The sequence below is a fragment of the Taudactylus pleione genome, unplaced genomic scaffold, assembly GCF_031769625.1.
Source record: "Taudactylus pleione unplaced genomic scaffold, aTauple2 ptg000025l, whole genome shotgun sequence".
Lineage (NCBI taxonomy): Eukaryota > Metazoa > Chordata > Amphibia > Anura > Myobatrachidae > Taudactylus > Taudactylus pleione.
In genome coordinates, this window is record NW_028284427.1 from 10,158,193 (window position 1) to 10,178,387 (window position 20,195).

The 20,195-nt window shown below is 39.5% G+C and overlaps 1 protein-coding gene across 2 annotated transcripts in view; it reads left to right on the forward strand.

Moving 5' to 3' along the window:
* SLIT3 (slit guidance ligand 3) overlaps positions 1–20,195 on the forward strand; it is a 747,204-nt gene that overhangs the window by 445,602 nt on the left and 281,407 nt on the right. For both annotated transcript variants that reach the window (XM_088451316.1, XM_088451322.1), the window contains one exon: positions 16,756–16,827. In XM_088451316.1, coding sequence (XP_088307442.1) covers positions 16,756–16,827 — 72 coding nt within the window. The remainder of the gene's footprint in view (positions 1–16,755; positions 16,828–20,195) is intronic.

A 20,195-nucleotide genomic window follows, 5' to 3' on the forward strand; every position in this document is an offset into this window, starting at 1 on the left:
TTAGAGATAATGATGGACAATCTATAAAGCATTGTATGCTGAGCATATAATGTCGGAGAGAGGTGGTATTTCCTTGACGGAATGATGTATACAGAAGGACGAGTCACACGTTTTATATCTATATTTAACCTCTTGCTTACCACTGAATACATACATATAATCTGTTTTTCTGACTTGTATATGTATATAAACAGGATGTTAAAATAGGTCAATTTAAAAAGTTGTGATGCGTTACTCTGCACTGCTAGAGCTGGGACCGGGTATTTAGTTACAGGTTCATTCCATCAATATGCCCAGGAACTGATTAAGTTGCAGAGTGTTTGCAGTGGGGCACCTAAGATATCCTGGTGACTTCATTGTTACGGGACCATTGTGTAAGCAGAGCTGAACCCATGGGGTACTAGCCAAGTTACTGGTTTATTGCCTCCTCTCTTGGTATATTGGGGGGAATTCAATTAAGGGCGAATCCATTTTCCCGGCCAAATCTGCTTGGCAGCGCCTCAATGTACGGCAGCGGTAACTCGCATAAAAGTCTTCGCTACACCATTAGGGCATTCGGCCAGCTGGGCAAAGGGTGCAAGACGAGCTGCCGTTGCCGCCATTTAAACACCTTGACTATGGCAATTCGCACAGTTTGCCAACTGTTGAATTTCCCCAATAATGTGGACATTCATCATGTTGGCATTCATAATGTCCACGTAAAAATGTCAACATTGACTATGTCGACATTCATCATGTCAACACCAATATAATGTCAATAAGGTCAGATTGTCGACACTTTCCCCCCCGTGCTTTTACTGAACCCTAACGCTAACCCTAATGATAATGTAGCGCTAACCCTAACCCCATGTGTACTGCAAATGCTGACATTACATATGTCATTCTGTCAATGTTGACATCTTCCAGGTGCCAACATTTATCCATGTTGACATCACGAGTGTCGGCCTACTGGCATTGACATTATGAACGTCGACATTGTCATTTCTGACTTCTTGACTGCACCCCCCCCCCTTCTCTTGTATGGGTGCTGACTCTAATTCATAGGGCGCATTTCTGAGTTTTACAGTTTTCAGTGCACCTAGACATCCGCAAAGCACATAACATTGTAAGTATACCAGATGTGTGTCAGCTCTGAGATGGTACAAAATTACATTTTCAATGTACCCACTCTATCCCTATATCTTACTCAAATAGTCTTCCTCAGTATCCCCTCACAGAGCTAGGAGCAGCTGTCTTCCCTCTCCTACCTTGCAAAGAAAGCCTTTACTCCACCCAACTCCTCCAGTTAGCCTTCTTTTTTAGGGCATATTTTTGCTCCTCATCAACTGATGCCACCTCGCTTATCAAATGCATGCACTGTAGCAAAGGTATTAGCGCGCCAATGCAATTAGAGACAGTCATATCCTCATGGAGGATTTTGCGCAATATTTGAAATTTGTTAGCATTGCAAATTAGGTCCAATGAAAGTAGCTATTCCATGGGATAAACCAGTATTTATTAACCGGCATACATACAGTACAACCTGCACAACTTAAAGGTACATACACACGTAAAGATTATCTGTCCAACCTTCCAACTAGTTGATTGGTTGGAATGAAGATCTGGTAAATGACAATCAGCAATTTGCTCACAAATGCCGGAAAATGGACAAAAACTGTTGTTTGAACAAATTGTTTAGATCAAACATTTAACAAACCGACCGACCATTTTCATCTGTTTTCTGGCATTTAGGAGCAAATTGCTGATAATCATTTACTCCCATACGTTACCAGAATTTCATTCCAACCAATCAACTAGTTGAATGGTTGGACAGAAAATCTGTACATGTGTACCCAGCCTAAAGATATCGCTTATAGATTTCCCTCCAACTTTCTGTAGTGCAGGGCAAACGATTTTGGGTGTACACAATGATAGATTATAGATATGATAGATAGTGCAGTGAAGTCATGTCTTTACAGGCAAATCTTGACAAAATCGTCCAAGTTGGCCTGCATGTACGGTTGATCATAGATATCGTTATCGTTCCTGCGGGAATGCGCATCGTTGGTCGATCGTTCACGGTGTAAAAATGAACGATATGAATGATTTATCATTGAACGATATCGTTATCATTCATATAGTTCAGGAAAATCTTCCCGTGTGTATGCAGCATAATGGTGCGTACACATGGTACGACTTTCATGAAAGATATGAACGATAACGATATCGTTCATATCGTTATCGTTCACTTTTTTGCAGTCACCAACCTGACAACGACCAACGATGCGCATTCCCACATGGACGATTAATATATATTTCATCGTCCATGCATGCAGGCAAACTTGAATGATTCCCACCACGGCCCTAACTGTGCGGAGTTTGTATATTCTCCCTGTGCTTGCGTGGGTTTCCTCCGGGTACTCTGGTTTCCTCCCACACTCCAAAAATATACTGGTAGGTTAATTGGCTCCCAACAAAAAATTAACCCTAGTGTGCATGTGATAGGGAATATAGATTGTAAGTTCCACTGGGGCAGGGACTGATGTGAATAGTCAACTATTCTCTGTAAAGCGCTGCGGAATATGTGTGCGCTATATAAATAACTGATAATAAATAAATAAATAAAATAAAATATCGTCTACTTTGCCTGTTCAGAGATGTGGCAGGATGACTTCACTGAAATAGATCTGTGAAAGTTCTTTGAAATATATCTTTGAAAGATCTTTAGATATCTTTCAAGTCGTTGGTGTTACAGATCGTACCGTGTGTATGCACCATAAGAGTGCAATAGTAATTTCACCAGTTGCTAGATAAGGCTGATTTTCGATTGATAAATAATGGTGCATACACACTGTCAGATAAAAAGGACGATACAAACAATATCGTTTATCGTTTGATCATTTATATCGTCCTTTTTTTTAGCCCCCTCCTACGACCAAACGATCATCGATGCGCGGGCACGGATGCTCGATATCGACCATCACCCGTGCATGCAGGCCAACCTGGTCGATATCGATCAGGTTAGCCTGTTCAATAAAGGGACCCGTTGATCGCAGGTCGTTATAGTAGTTTGGTGGTTGGTGCATGTGCTGGATGTTCAATATTGAACATCCAGCACATGCCTGACAATCAGACAATTATATCTGATCGTTGTCTGATTGTCCCGTGTGTACGGCCCATTAGCTCCCTGGTGATACTGGCTTGCAGCGTTAAGACTGAACTTACCACCAGCTTTACCAGTTTACTGCACTGAAAACGCTGGTTTGGGTTCCAGAAACAATGAAAACTTTAAAAAGTTTTTATTTTTTACATTATCTTAGGAAAAAATGCTTTAATTTAATAATAAAGCTTTTTTACTGAATTAACCACCAGTTATCAGCCTGTGTACTGTCACTGTAGTGCAGCTTTACATGGGTCAGCTATTGCCAGAGGTGCCCAGCATAGGCTATTGCCAGCGATAACCAGTAATAAGCTATCGCCAACCAGATAACTTTTTATAAAATATACTACTAATCTTCACAGTGCAAATGTCTTCATGATGAATGAGACATAGCAGAAAGCCTAATAACTCATTACCATGCATCATAGCATCAGTGACAATAGCTGTTGGTTAGTACCCTGACATTGGATAAGTATGGTAGGTGGGCTGCACAGCAGATATACTGCTTTTTGTAATCTGCTGAACAATCACGAACCTTTCAGGAAGCAGCATCAGAGAGCAGTGCTTATGGTTCACTTGGATGTTTTCACTACATGAATACAATTGGATTAACTTCATTCATTGCAGCTATATAGTCTGTAACAATAGCCAGAGCTGCCACTTTTATATTATTTCAAATCATGCTTAAACCACAAATTGCATGAAATGAACATTTTGGCTCTAGGCAAAATCAGAGGAAATGCCACAAAGCTTATTATATGGCCAAAACCATCACTCTGGTACAATTGAATTTAATTTTGTTCCATGACTGTTGTATTCTACAGTTCTGTTAATGTATTATGTGTATTACTATATTTGCTTTAGCATTTCATTTGTATTGTTTTTCTTCATAGTTCACTTGAACGGCATTATGTTCAGTTCTATTTAGCTTTAGCTGTCTTTTCTGCACAACGTCTAAAGTTTACAGTTAAAGTTAGCAGCAGCAGCAAGATTTATTGTGTTCTTATATTAAATATAAAATCTTGTGGAAATTAATTTTTACAGTGTTCATTTTGAATGACCATCTAGGTGATAAAGTGAGAGCGGCGAATTAAGCTACTATCATATTAACAAAGGAAAGTACAGCAGTGTTCTGTAAGACACCATTGTAGCAAGATGCCAAAGAACACTGCGTAATATTAAAATATGCTATCACACTGGCTTCCAGTTATATTGCAATGTAAAATTTATGACCATGGTTCTCATAAGTTTTAATTAGCATTTTATTATTAAATATGATAAACATTTCCTTTAGACCTGTATCTGAAACTAGAATGATTAATGCCAAAGCATGCATTAGATATTGATGCAGTTTTATCGTCAGCAAGAACACTTTTAATCTTTATTGAAATAATGGTTCTCTAGAAAAATATTATCACTTGTTTATTTACATAATATTCCCATCACACAAGGCATTGATTCCCAATAATGCCAAGGCAGTACTGAACAGTAATGTCATGTACTGAAGGGATTATTACTATTAAAGCTAAACCCAAACTCACAAGACTCTAAACACCAGCTGTTCTCCCAGCCATTGTCAGACTGGCCCACAGGGGGGCAGGGGATATTCCTGGTAGACCCCACTGCTTGTGGACCCCTTTCCCTCTCTTATGGGCCAGGTTTCAGATCAAGCACTCTCTAAGTACATTGTTACTTTATTAGAGGTGAGTAACTTGGTGACCACACCCCATAAGCATGGGCCCCTACCCCTACATATCCCTGATGGACCTTTTATGTCCCAGTCCGATATGCTCCTAGTCACATCAAACTAATTTGCCAAAGAATGGCTGCTCTTGGCTGAACATCAAGCCATATGAATCTCCCTACTCCACACGACAGTGAGACATGCAGATGTGTCCTCACTCATCTTTGCTGTAGTTGCGTCAAACAGTCACTTTCTGCGTGCCTGGTCCCGTGAGACTCTGCTGGCACCTGGTTACTTTTTTGCCGAAAATCCGTCTAAGCTACAATGTGCTGCAATTAGGATGCACCAGCAGACTGTGCTGATCTGCAGCACTTGTATATCTGTGTGCGACAGAGTCTCTCAATCAGCATGCAAAGTGCACGCTGCAGTGGCCGCAGCTTTTCGCCACGCCAAGTTCAGTTTACAGAAATACATTGGAGTCGATTCAATCAGATGTGAGTGGGGCAAAGCGCCATTGCAACGTAATGGAAGCTCCGGCAATGGTGCCTCATCTCACCCCCTTCTTGCCCCCACCTCACCCTGGACTTTTAGGATTTTTATACGCAGCCCTATGCCACTAGTTGAATTTACCTCATAGAGGGACCTATTAATCATGACATTATTATCACTAGTGGTAATTATGTTTTAAATGCGCTGCGAGCTTAAAAAATGTTTTGGAGACATTCATCACGCCTCCCTAACAAAATTATCACTTCCGTAAAACTGCTCTTTTTGCGGATTCAGCTTTTCGGAAAAGTGATACTTTTCCCCTGCAGCTGAGGTATCCAGAATTAGAGTATAAGTATGTCTGCGCTTAGGGTCAGCTGCTGTGGATTCACTCAAGATCCCTGATTGATTAAGCGCATCACTGTGTTTAGTAGCTGAGTTATCCACAATGATTTTCTCACTGCTGCATGTCCTCCGGTGTCCGGTCCGGCTCCCCCTCCCCCCGCAAGTATCCCCCTCTGCCGCATCCCCTTATCCTGGCTCACCTATCTTTTTTCAGTTAGTCTGGGCCACATGTCTGCGGTGTGCAAACAGTAGCCTGTGAAGACTATCGGGGGGCTGAACGCCATGTTAGGATGGCGTTCAGTAACACCAAATGCTTTTCGGAACCTGATGAATGGCCCTGACACTTACTTTTTACAAAAGTATGTGAAAACGTCCGATCCCCCACCGATGTCTGCCCCAGCACCTACCTCTGCTGTTGGTTTGTTTAACTTCCCCCGCCGCTAGTGTTCGTCCCAGCTCCCCTCACCGCGAGCACTGGTGTCTGTCCTGGCCCACCTTCACTCCCATGGCCACTTTTGTCCACCACCCACGGTGCCTGTCCCCGCCCCCCCATGCGCTACTGCCAGTCTGTTTAACTCCCCCCTGCAGCCAACTATGCCCCCCCACGCAGCCACAGGTGTCCCCCTCCCCTGCGTCTGCTGGTATCCATCCACCCCCTCCCACTCTGCCGGTATGGGACCCTCATTCCCCCCCCAGGCCGCCACAGGTTCTGCCCCTTGCCACTGCGCAAGCTTCCCCTGGCACCCGTGGAGAAGAGCACAGGAGGAACCAGTGACATCCAGAGACTTTGAAGGTAAGTAAGCATCAGGAGGGATTAGAATAGATCCCTCTGCTGCACAAGATGCCATGTAAATAGAAGCTTGTGCATGGTATAGGATGCTGTACACCATCTCAGGGTGGCGTACAGTATCACTCACAAGTTTTAAAGTAAAGTATGGGGACTACATAGTACTAAAGTATGGGGACTTCATAGTACTAAAGTATGGGGACTGTGGAAATTATCGGGCAGAATTGTAACCAGGAGATATCAGTGATATCTCCTGTGTTACATGCTTAATGAATAGCCCTAACCCTTAATTTTTACAAAAGTTGGGGAAAATTTAAATTTTCACCCACTTTTGTAGAAATTTAGGGATGATGAATAGACCCCATAAACAGTAGGGTGATTCCCAGGGGTGTGAAGAAGATGATAGCGTTGGATATGCTGTGAGTAACCAGGTCTTATACCTGTGGTTGAGGGTCAATGGAGAACACTCTATTGAACCGCATTCTCTCAGTAAATGCCACTCAATAAAGCAGACGGCATCCAAAGGTCACTGTCTCTGCTGTGGCTGCCAAATGGAAGTGGGCATGGGGGTTATTGGAACTGATAGTGTTAAAAATCTCCAGTAAATGTATGATTTGTATTGGCTCTCTCTGTCTGTACCGATATGCATTTATCCGTACACATATTCAATTAAGTATAATGGTCAATAAACTAGTCTTTCATACATTAACATCTGCTGCTACTGCATGTGTGCAAGAAAATAAGGTCATTATATGCATACACCCAATGTACATGTAAATGTAGGATTTCTATTAATTAACTAATTACCGTGATATCTGTTTCAGTTACCCCATATATATATACTGTATGTATGTATGTATATATATATATATATATATATATCTTTCCGTGAAATGATTATAGAACCATTCGGTGCTCAGTACGCACTGATTATGACCTCCATACTACAAGGTGCTCCCAGGAAGGAAAGGGAAAGCACTCGCTCATTATTTTAATTAGTTAAAACATATCAATATACATCGTCAGCTACATGTCTTCATCCCCCCATCCGTTCACTGCTTTGAACATTAGCCAAAAAACCTATTATGGCTAGAAAGGGCATCCTTCGGCATAAATCTAATTAAACCATGCAATTTAATTAGGGTATTGACATTCCTAATTGATACCTAAAAGACGAGGCCATTTTCATAACTGTTGTCTACATGCTTGCTGCTGAAGGTCTGTGTAAAATGTCCTGGATTCAGCTAAGGCTTGTCATCCCCAAGGAGCACTTCCTCCCATTTACCTTGATTTAGAGCCAACTTCTGTTCTAAGTGCAGCTCCATTAAATGGATCTGATGTATGCCTGACTCAAGCTTACGTCAGCTTCTCTTATGATCAATAGTGGAATATTTATATTAATAAAGCACTAAGCTAATTAAATGAAGATGTCTTCTGGGTAAACTTAAGACACTTGGCGGCCAGTAAGGAATAAATCTAACTGTGTTGTATTAAAAATCCAGTCAACAGTGCAAGGCCACAATGAAGTGCGTTGTATGGCTAAGTCCTATATACAACATAAGATGGGCACAGCTCAGAGGTTACCGCTTGCAAAGGAGCACTATGGGTATGACGTATTATAGTTCAGGAATGGAAATGGAATGTCTGTAAATAGAGAGATATTGTGGGCATACCATTGATTTTTTTTGACCAGGGAGATTATTATTGTACTTTATTTTTAAAGCACTGATACATGTTAGGTAGGAGTATAATAGTGGATGTGGCTGTAACCTCCCCAGAAGTTAGCACCATTCATTGCCAGATCCTGCAGTTTTCATGGTTTAAGTTAAGAGCAGGGACAATGCTGGTAAATTCATTCTGATGTGTGATGGGGTTGGGGGAGGACCCAAGGACATATACGGAAGGACAATTACATTCATCTCTACTCTTCTGTATTGCATGTATTGATAATATACACGTTCCCTTGTTAGCAACGTAAGAATGTTCTGTATATTTTTAGTATGTTATATTATTTAGATTCTAAATGACCAAAATAATGCATAATAAAGCAGCTAATTAATGTTTTGTGTTTTGAAAATTTCCACAAGTAACTGTATAGAAAAGTTGGTGTTGGCCATGAGAACCTTCAGATGTCTATATACCATACTTTAAATTTAAAATTAAATTTTTTCACAGTGGAAAGAGTGTAAGATTTACATGTGTTCTCCATTATATTTACTTGTGTGTAAATTATCCATAAAATAGCATAAATCCTTTTAGTCTAACATATATTGAACAATATCTAAAAATATAGGTGCGTACACACATAACGATTTTTTGAACGATATAACTATAACGACGTCGTTATCGTTCAAAAAAATCGTTCAGTTTCTGAGTTATAACAATGAACGAAAATCGTTCAAGCGCGCTCCCGTATGTAGTTAGTAGTTTGTAGTTCATTTCATAATGTCCAACATAACGATTTTCATTAAGGGAAGGAACATTTTTCGTTCATCGTAGTAAAAATCGTTCATTACACTTCAAAAAGTCGTTCACTTTTCAAGGGAAAATCTGACAGAAAATCAGACAGATAATCGTTGGTTACAAAATCGTTACGTGTGTATGCACCTTAAGAAACAAAAAAAACAAAATAATTTCAAAGTCCAGACCTTATGAAAGCTGTGCCAAAGTTTTGTAAGAGCCATGTAAGCATTGATAATCTAATAAAGAAAATGACTACTTCATTTCATTGTTTCTAAATGTAGTTATACATGCTACTGAGTTAAGGGACCGTGCACTTACTTTTCACACATGGATTCCTTATGGTGAATTATTTAAATATGTGAACAATATCTTAAACATAAGATTACAGCTACCAAATGTTATCACGCACAAATATGTACATGTTTCTGCATATACGGTTTATATACAGTATATGCAGGGCTATTTTTCTGGAAAGATAGGCTCAGGAACTGTTGGTGGAGCTACAGAAAAACCATTATACATATATATGTATACATATACATTATATATACATTATATATATTATATATTTAGTATTTAGAAAAGAAGCACTCAAAAGGGACTTTAAAACTTATCTTATGGACAATACATTTTGGCCCAGGATGTAATAAAAGGTTATCTCCTGCTGAAAAATAGCACTGTATATATATATATATATATATATATATAATATGCGTTCCCCTTGTATAAACCCCCAATTTTCAATTCAATTCATCAAAACAAATGAGATCACTCCTGTTTGCAGTAGGACTGGAGTAGCTAGGAATTAGTCTGTCTCGTCTGGAACATATGACACGTCTGACAGACACAGGTGTTATCTTGCTTTACATTGTGCATCTGAAGCGAACAAATGCTTATTGATTTGATTTCTGCCATTTATAACTGACAAGTAACATTTATTTTGCACAATTTTGTACATATCTCCCCTAAAACGTAAGTGGTTATTTAGTGACAGTCTTGTAAACATTTATTTCTTTTTGACTTAGAATTTTTAATTGAATATCTGATGGTGTCTGTACATAGGGCACACTTTTAAACATGAAATCTCATGCAGCGTAATGGAGCAGGGGTAATTGTATTAGACCTGCTGTCTTTTTGTTGATGGATCTTCCCCATGTGATTTAGTTTGCAGACAAGTTTGCGGATAATGTTAGAATTATTCTGTGACCTGTCACTCTTCATTATAATTCTCCACACGCTTACCATTTCTCCCAAGTGCACAGACAGCCTTATTTCCCTTCCTAAGTGGGCCGGCTGCCCATTCTTTATCCATGACTCACACAAATGCCCCCACTCTCCTCTCTATTTGACTGGTATAAATTTTATTTACTGCAAATTATATTTCCTAAAACTGTGAGATATAAGGGTAATATCCTTTACTCAATATCGCCTCAAAGGACAGCAATTCATCTACCCAGATTCACAATCTAATGTATCCATAGTGCCAAAAATAGGAGACCTAATAAGATTGCTATTAGTAACAAATTGTGCCTCAAATAATAAAAGTTGTATGGAGAAGCACAATAGATGGAGAAAACAATGGGATACATTTGATAAGACATTGTATTTTGTACATATTCCATGTCTCACGTCAATTAGCACTATCTGTTCAGACAAAATTTCAATTAAGTATATATTTTAAATGGACTGGTTTGACAGTCGATGTTAGGAGACACTGAACATTGAAGTCACACTGAAGACGGTCATAGTTACTACCGTCACTTTGCTATATCAGTATTTTCCCACTGGCTTGACTGATTCAAGTTCACAAACCGATATAACAGGGGATTACTGTGGAACTAAGAGACAAGTTAAGCCCTGTACACACTAGACGCATCGGAATGACAAATCGTTCAAATCGTCAAGTGTGTACCCACTTTGCGTACTCCCGAGGCATCGCCCGTCGCTTCTTCATATCTTCCCTACATGCAGCTTAATCTGACAATCTCGTTAATGTTTTCCAGAAAACCGTGCAGTGTGCACGCTCTACCAGACGTCCAGGCAATATGTTTACATTATATAGTTAACGATCTAATCACCAAACGATGCACAATATATAATTCGGTGGTTTGGAAGATTGCACAGTGTGTATGCACTAGATAATTTTTCCAGGAGTTCAAAGGAAATCTAGACGAATATTGCATTGTTTGCAATTAATCTAGTGTGTACCCAGCATGACTGTCCAATCATTTAATGCAATAATTTTTCTTCCAACATTAAATAATCAATATCCAGCATTTCTGGCTGACCATTGATCCAATTTCATTAAATGTAGACATGTTAGTCAATCAAAAATCTAATGGTTAATGCATACCTCCCAACATTTCTGATATTAGGAGGACAAGTGTGTGCCCACTTCACAATGAGGTGTGACTACGCCCAATCGTTGACGTGTCCAGCAATGAAAGTGCTAAGCTGCCCAGTTCCCTTATCCAAGCACCCATTCAGTGCAGCGCACACCTGCTCCGTTCACCAGTGTCCCACTGTGGGACACAGCTGTCCCGATTGGGAAGGCAGGGCGTAGTCCTTATATCAGGACTTTTCCCAGCAAAAGGAGGACAGTTGGGTGTGGTTTATGATTAAAGCAGATTGAAATTAGTGTATTTTTGCAGTGATGATCTAAGGATCATGCAACTGCTCTACATTGCACATGCAAATGTTATATACAGAACTATTTTTTTTATTATTTAATTCGACCGTCTTTCTGAACAATTAAATGTTGAGAGCATCCTATTTTGAGTGTACACACTAGTAATACTGGGTGCTGTGTCCATACTCTGGGATTATAGGACCCGCAGACGAAAATTGACTAATCGTCCCAATTATTGCATAGTGTGTATCTATCTTAACAGTCTGTTTAAAAACAATTGAGTTGCAATGTGTGCTCCTCAGCTGTATATCTGTGTGTCTGTATACAGTAGATATAGAATAGTTAGGGGGAAGAAAAATTATACCTGTGTATCCATTTTACGTTTGTATTGAGCAACTATTTTAATTTTGTTAACATGTTAGTACAGTATATTTTCATGAATGAAAAACACAAATCCTCGAAGATTTTAGGTCCATTATTTTAATTCAACAACTGAAGCTTTCATTACTAGGGCCAGATATTCATTCATAGAAAGAGCCCCATGTGGTTCTGTGCATGGGAAGGTTGCAAACAACACTTCTTTTTGTAGAGTTGTACAGTACTCCTCACAGACAGACCAATTTCACCTTGTTCGAAACCTGACAATATAATACTATGATCTTTTTCTTCTGCAGATGCACCCATTCTAGAAGTGGCATACAAAAAAAAATTATTTAATGGGTAACTCCACCCAATAAAATAGTTTTCTGCTTGAATTATGTAGAGTAAATAAAACTTACATGATGTCACTTATAGTTGCTCCAACTGGTCCTGCATAGCTTATAATGACCTGGCACAGGTATCCTTTCATTTTTTTTACTGTAGTAACTTTTTTTTTTACTGTTTTCAAAATGAAATATAATGAATAATTAATATATTTTATTAGCAAAAAAAAAACAAACAAAACACTATACATTTACAATTTTATACTAATTTTCCGCATATTTATTATATTGCTGTTTCTGGAGAGATTTTAGCTGAAGACTATTGGGCTGAATAATTAAATGATGAAAAGTCGACATATGCTATAAACACAAAAGAGATATTAGACATTTAAGTTAAAACCATATTTCTTACAACTTATTTTATAATTTATAACTTTTATATAATGTTTTAGCTTAAGGCAGTATAATGTTAATAGCATCATTCAATAAATGTATAAAAAAAACAACTTGTAAGTGAAAATCACAGGTCGGAAGGAATTGTACTTCTTGTGGTTGTATATCTTTTTACCTTATTTTTTTTGTTCTTCCAACTGTTCTAAGGAAAGAATAATTTTCCTGTATTTATGAGATTTTGGTGATGGTTTTCAATTATACTGTACTATTTTTGAAGTTATTCTTTAAAAATGGTTACCTAGAGCTGTATTATTAATCACTTGACCCTACAGTTTATTGCTTGGCATAAAATGACGCACTATTGGAATAAATAAACTGTCCACACATGTTGGTAAAAAATAGCTTTGAAAATTGTTTTCTTCATAATTTGTTATTGTTACTTGCCTTGCGTAAGAATATACTGTATATGCAACAAGCACTGCATCTGACACAGAGTGTACTTTAACCAACTGTACTGTGAACTTATAATCTTTAGAATGTAATCTCTCACGAGCAGGGCCCTCTTGCCTCATGTGCTTATACAGTACTTACACAGTAATATAATTTACTCCTAACTCCCCACAATGGCACCTAACACTTGGTTGCTGACGCCCTGCTGGTTGCTGCTGTCGCCACCACTTCCCCACCACTAAACGTCTGCAAAACATGTCAATCGTGCTGCTGTTTGGGGGCACTACGTGCGAACTCGCAGAACGAAACAAGCACATGAGCAGTGCTGCTCCCGAGCAGATCTCACACCATCGGAGATGTACGTAACTCATTGGGTTTGCGGATATCTCTGAATCATTCCCATACATTGTAAGCTCAAATGGGGTAGGGACTGATGTGAATGACCAAATATTGGGCCTCATTCAGAGCCGCTCGCAAGCGGCCTGATGGTTTGCGAACGCTCATGCGCATGCTTCGTTCTGCTCGTGCGCAAACTACTCTATGAGATCGCAGCCCGCTCGCTCGCCCAGTGACAGCCCAGTGAAATGAGTGACAGGAGAGGCCGTTTGTGGGTGGTAACAGGGGCAGGACTCTAATAATGGGGGTGTGGAGGTGCGAACGCAGGCATGCCTGAGTGTTTCAACGCCGTTTTTAAGGCGTGCTTAATTAACAGGCAGCGTCATAGTACACGTCACATGCCTGTCTTTTACACTGAAGTCCTCGCAGTGCTTGCGGCAGGGTAAGGCAACCACAAGCGCTGCGATCGCAACCAATGGTGCTCAATGTACCAATGTTTTAATACACTTCCTGGAGATGATGTGCGCTAGTGGGCGTCTCTACGTTCGCTAATGGGTGTCTGCATACACAGAGCGATCGCTTGCACAGTCATAGTGGGTGTGTTTATGCCTTGGCGAGCGATCGCTTCCCACTTTGACAAATTTGCATACGCTGGATGCGAGCGATCGCATCTAGCGAGCGGCTCTGCATGAGGTCCATTGTCTGTAAATCTGCTGCAGAATATGTATGCACTATATATATAGCTCTATAATTAATTAAATGTCATCTGAGCATATCACCATTTCCTCTTAGTCAGTACTGTTAGAGGCCTATTCATCATCAATTCATCATCACCTAAACGGAAACTTCATTATTAGGGGTTCGATACGGCTGGCTAATAAATCAGCAAACTTCGGCTTTGTGCATGCTTGACCTCAGGTTACACATGCGCAGAAGTCGGCCACGGGGAAGGTAAGTAACGTTGCTACTGAAGTAGCAGTGCTACTAATCGTGGGGACAGCTGCTTTTCGGAGAAGCTGTCTCCGCATCGGAGCAATGCTGAATTGCTCCGGTGATAAGTATCCCCTACGGAAAGATGAATACGCCCCTTAGACCTTTTAAAGAGGAACTGTGCTGTAATCTAAGCAGGGATTTGAAAGAAAGCACAAAAATTATGAAAACCATCAATCTTATTTTTTTATTTTACATTAAGATCATTGATGTGCTGTATGGTTTATACTTTGCTTATATTAGGACATATAGAAGTATAAAAATGCAATCGTGTTACACTGCTAAAGTAACCAATAGGTCAGTGCATGTATTTTTTTAAGTTTAAACTCATGTATTTTAATTATATATTAAATATTTCTTCTATAAAAAAATGTTTACTTGATGATTTACTTTATCATAAGAGCCATTGATTTATTATGAATGAGAATGAGTGTGTCAGCACACAAAGCATGGGAGGCAAAAGAAACATGACAAAAATACAGTAACATAAAATAAAGTGCATATCCCTGAACTTTTGTCTTTGTTGCATCAGTAATGCCATTAAAGCTGTCATTTGGTCAGCCTACTAGAGGTATTTATGAAATCAATATACAGTTCTGGAGATTTATGGGTAAAGTGTTTTGAGCCAGAGGACACTGTCTCAGTAGAAAGTAATATTAATAACATTTACAAGTAAAGTGTCATCTAAAATAGATAGGTTTGGTCTTCTGTTTTCAATGACATAATACACCGAGCGGGTGATTTTCTTTAAATCTCTTTAGTAAATTCCACATGACATTTTATAAACATTTTCTGGATTAGACAACATATTTCGGCAGCACATTTACAAGCAGAATTTCTGTTTGATGTGACTCAGACATATTTTACTGACCTTCACAAATTTTGAGCTAAAATATGTCTATTTTAATCCCTGCTTGCTGCTTCCCAGCTCCTAATCACCCCACTCCCTTTTTGTTAACCACCAACAAATGAAGGAGGAGTTGCACTGAGTAAAACATAGTGAGTGAGAGCTAATTCATTTGTACCGTAGGTTAAAGGTTCACAAAAATATTGTGGTGCTGATGCAGAGGTGCACGCTAGGTCAATGCCGCACACAAGTGGGCGATGTTTTCAGTCTACACATGCGTCTGAGTCGCACTGTACATGAGCCCAGATGGTTACCGCCAAAAGTCGTAGTACGAATTTGGATGCAGAGAGAGACAATGTCAGTTGGCGTTTATGGGAGGTTACAGGAGGGCGGCTAGCCAGATGCGGGTGTGTTGTAGTCAGCGTCTGCATTAAGACGCAGGTACGCTGACCCCTGCAGCCATGTTCAGACGGAGAAATTGCACATGCCAAAAAGCTGGTACAATTTCCAATGGTGCATCTGATGGTGCAGCCGATGATCGACTGCGGATTTAGCGTGAAGATGCAATCGCTCTGCGGCAAAAGATGTGCATCTTTGAATCAGGGCTTGTGCTTTCTAGAGTTCAGTGTTATTCGTAGTTAGGGAAGTGTCACATTGTCCACACTGACAAAATGTCAGCATTGTCAGGAGCTGCAGCCAAAGCTGTCCCTCGAAGCCGGTGTTTGTGCGCATGCGCTGTTCTCAGTGCCTGCCAGATCCATTGTGCATCCAAGTTCAACAGCCCGGACCTACTTCCGAACGGACTGCAGGCAGCCCCCTCACGGAACTTGGTAGGAGCCACCACTGGGCATAATGAATAATTGTAATGAGTATTATGGTTTTATCATCATTCACCAAACTGAATCATGGAGTCTTACTATAGCAATATGTTTGCTACATTTATACCTAAATCTACAGATGGAGCACTACAGATTAGAGCAATCTGGCTTTTCTCATGGGGCTGTTGACTGAACTGTCCAAGCCACATCACACTGGCATAAAATATTAAGTGAGAGGGCAAAGCTAAAGTATTGGCTTTCGGCACATTTTCTATGCACTGAGAAGCACCGAAACGCGTTGCAGAAAATAAGTGCTCCATTTGTTCTTCCCAATACAAAAGTGGCGGTCAGCAATTCATTAATCTGAATGCACAAGGTTGTTTATGCATTATCTTGTGTTTTTGGTGCCATATTTATTTCTCTTATTAATCTTGTAATACTTTAGTCTGTAGTCTGGTACTTTAGGTCCTCAGTGACACTAGCATCCTCTCTCTGTGCTGACCATTATAATGTACAATATTGCCTTATTTAATAATATTTAATATAATATACGTTTATATGCAGTGTCTCGTAAATATTTGTGAAACATAAATAACAGACTAAAAAAAATGCAATGTTGTAAAACAGTAGTTAGAAGCTAAAATATATTTAAATATATAATCTATCATATTGTTGTAATTTCAGGGACTTGAGTGAAAATCAAATACAAGGACTTCCCAGAAAAGCATTCAGAGGAATAACTGATGTAAAGAATTTGTAAGTATTGATAAATAACATGTTTCTGTTCTGTATATTTACCACAGTATCAGTGCAATGTCCGCTGATAATTTTCTTCAGGAGAGGTATTTTTCTATAACCGTAGGGCTCATATTGTATTTAGACAAGGGTCACTGCAGTCCCTGTATGTTGATATTTGCCTAGAAAAACAAGATAGAAGGTTGAGCATTTTGATAAATAAAAAATCTACCACAAATTAAGAGAGCCCATGGAAACGAGTACCCATTGGTAATAATAACTATGTCAAGCTGTTAACAGAAAGATTTAGGGGGAGAGGTATTAACAGCAATATCGCCGATGATACATCTCCCCCTTAGGTCTTTAATTCTACAAGGGTGGTTCAATAATTAAGGTAACGAGACCTCTCACATGTGTAATGTTCTCTATTTCATTGTAATTTCCAGCCAGGTCAGAGCAGATAGACCACTGCTCCTCCTCACGGCCATTAGACTGTGCCTCATATCAGTCATACTGTCCCAACATCAGTTGTAAGATGGCAGGGCTGGAGGAAACATGGTCAAACATTGATGTGCCTAGTGTGATCAGATTTCTGCATCTAAGCAGACTACATCTATTTTCTTTTTTAATACCATTATCCATTGTACAAAGGTACCAAGTAGGGGCCAATGCCACTTATCATTGGGCCAGGGCATAACTAGGTGTGTTTGGACACTCCTACTGAGAATAGTGGCGATTTCTTTAAACCGCATGCGAATTAGGGATTACTAATCACAGCACAACTCGGACAGTTTGCATTTTGTGCCTCCAAACGGTTGGATAATAATTCTGGTGGTTTGGAGGACAAAATTGCTGGCAGCTATATGTTACATTTAAACCCCCCCCCCCTGGCAAAGCTGCCATGGATCAATTCCCCTCATAGAGAATATAATTGAGAAGAGAAAGCATATTGAGATTTCAATTAGAAAAAATGTGAGGAGCCATCGACCAATTTAATGATTTAGGAACAATGCACACCAACAATATGTCCGCCCAGTTTTTATGTCATTTTTAAAGGTTCCTGCAGCCAACATATCATGCGGATGTTTGGTTGTCTGTACACCCAACGACGTCATATCCGCATGATATATCCCATCTGCTGTGAAGCATGGCCGATGCAATATATTGGTAAAATACGTCACTAACAGATCAATTGGATGTTCACACTTTCTGGTGGACTTGACAATATATGTTCATCGACTGTATGAGTGATATATAAGCATGTAGTGTGTACCCAGCCTTAGGGTTTAGGTGTTTTAGACAAATATATATTATGAAACTATCTTTTTTTTTTTTTAAATGCATTCAATATTCACATATCACACTTCCATAATTTATTGCTAAGTCAGTCTCAGTGAACAGGTTCCTTTAATTTTTATGACATAGCTGTGTTATACAGCTTCCTCTGACAGTGTTTCCTGTCACTCACCATCCTAACTATTCCTTTCAGCAAAAGTGTACTGTGATAATGTTGTGTCAATGAGAGCATGAGTTCTGAACATAGTTGGTATTCAACTTGAGGCCTGGTTGTGTTGTTTGACTGCCATTAGAATTCTCTCAACAACAAATCACTGAGATTGAACCTTCTGACCCTCAGGAAATGAATTTCCTACTGGCAAAGACTCTTTATTTTATTTAAAAAATGTTTCAAAGTAAAAGTCAGTTCAGCAAAGGTTGAAATATGTTCTCTGTCTACTTATAGTAGAGAAACTGTATATACAATGCTGTCAATCAGTCAACGGCTTCATCTGTATGTATCCATTGAATACGTTTAGGGAGCCAGTTCTGTTCACTGAACACAACTTTTCTATATAAACACATGGTTTAAGTAGAGGATATTTCCCCAGTTGATAACAAATAAGCCATTTTTTTCCCATACACTTAATAAATATACATAGTGATATTCGGGAAGATGGCGCAAGCGCACAAGAGAGCGGAGACTCTGGCAAACTGTGCGGTGCCAACTTCCCAAAGACGGCACTGGGAAGAGGAGTGGCCCGCTTACCGGCACAAGGTGAGTATACTTTGTGTAGGGTATGCAGTGCAGGTCTCCCCTGGACCCAGAGAGGTCCATGTGCACCATACACCCTGCACCCATTATAAATACACCTATGATACATTCATTTGGTTCCAACTCATGTGCACTGCTTCCCTTTTTGTAATTCATAGAACACAGATTCAGTGAACTTGGTGAAAGTTTTCCCGGATCATGTATTTGTGACTGTCAAAAGGGTTTTTATCCTCAAAGACCTGTTAGTGATTTTAATTAAACTACTAAATGGTCTCATGACCGCAGTGAACTTTAGAATTTACATCATTTTTATGACAGTCACTCTCTTTGCAGCTTATTGAATTTGTCATTTGCTCCATTACATTAAATGCAAACCATTTGTACAGAATAAATGAGATTCTGTATTGAACTTAGTGGGCGAGCCTAAACTACCATGGCAAAGACTGAACAGCAGTATCAGAGGCTGATTTGGGGGATAATAAAGGCCCATATAAACCTACTACCTACTTGGTGGAATTTGCAGTGACAATGAGACCGATAAGAATTCATTTTCCCTTTGATGCTAAGAAATTATATAAGATTATAGGGCAGAATTCCCTTTTCATTATACCTTTTCTTCATTTGAATAAATTGAATATCAACATTTTAGAAAAAAAGATCCTTTTTGCACTGGTACTCATGCAGTATTTGATACATTAATTTTTCAGAGTTTGATTAGAGGCAATCATCGAATTACCTCTTTGTATTGAGAGCGGTGAGAGCCCTACGTGCTCTACAAACATGTAGGGTAGTCAGGGTCAACAGGCCTTCGAACAGTCTCCCTTTAACTCCCACCCATGGAGCCATATTGCCCATTAGACCACATGGGTCATCAGGTGTCATTTGCTGCAAGGCTTTGGCCTCTTTATACTTGACCTCCAGAGAAGCTTACCCTCAGGGATCTGGACAGAGCCATGTGTGAGTGATATCACCAGCCTATTAAACATAATATCCAAAATACACCAAAGCAAAACAAGATGGGATGAAAAACAAATACATGTATGTGGAATTAATTAAATAAATACTAGTAAGGGCCCAGTCGTCCAGCTGGTAAATGCCAAGTATGTGCTTAAAAAGCTGACATTTGTGCATGTGTTCATGAGGTCAAACATCCGGCCTTCTTTCCTTGCACTCATATTGGATATCATACTAGCACCTGAGGCACAAAATCTCATGGTTCCTGGCACCGGACCAAGTAATGGTGCATCACCTATTTGTGACACCTTTAAGCTATGCTGCCTACATGTACATCTACACTTGGGGGTAAATTTACTAAAGGTTTGATTTTGGTTCCATTTAA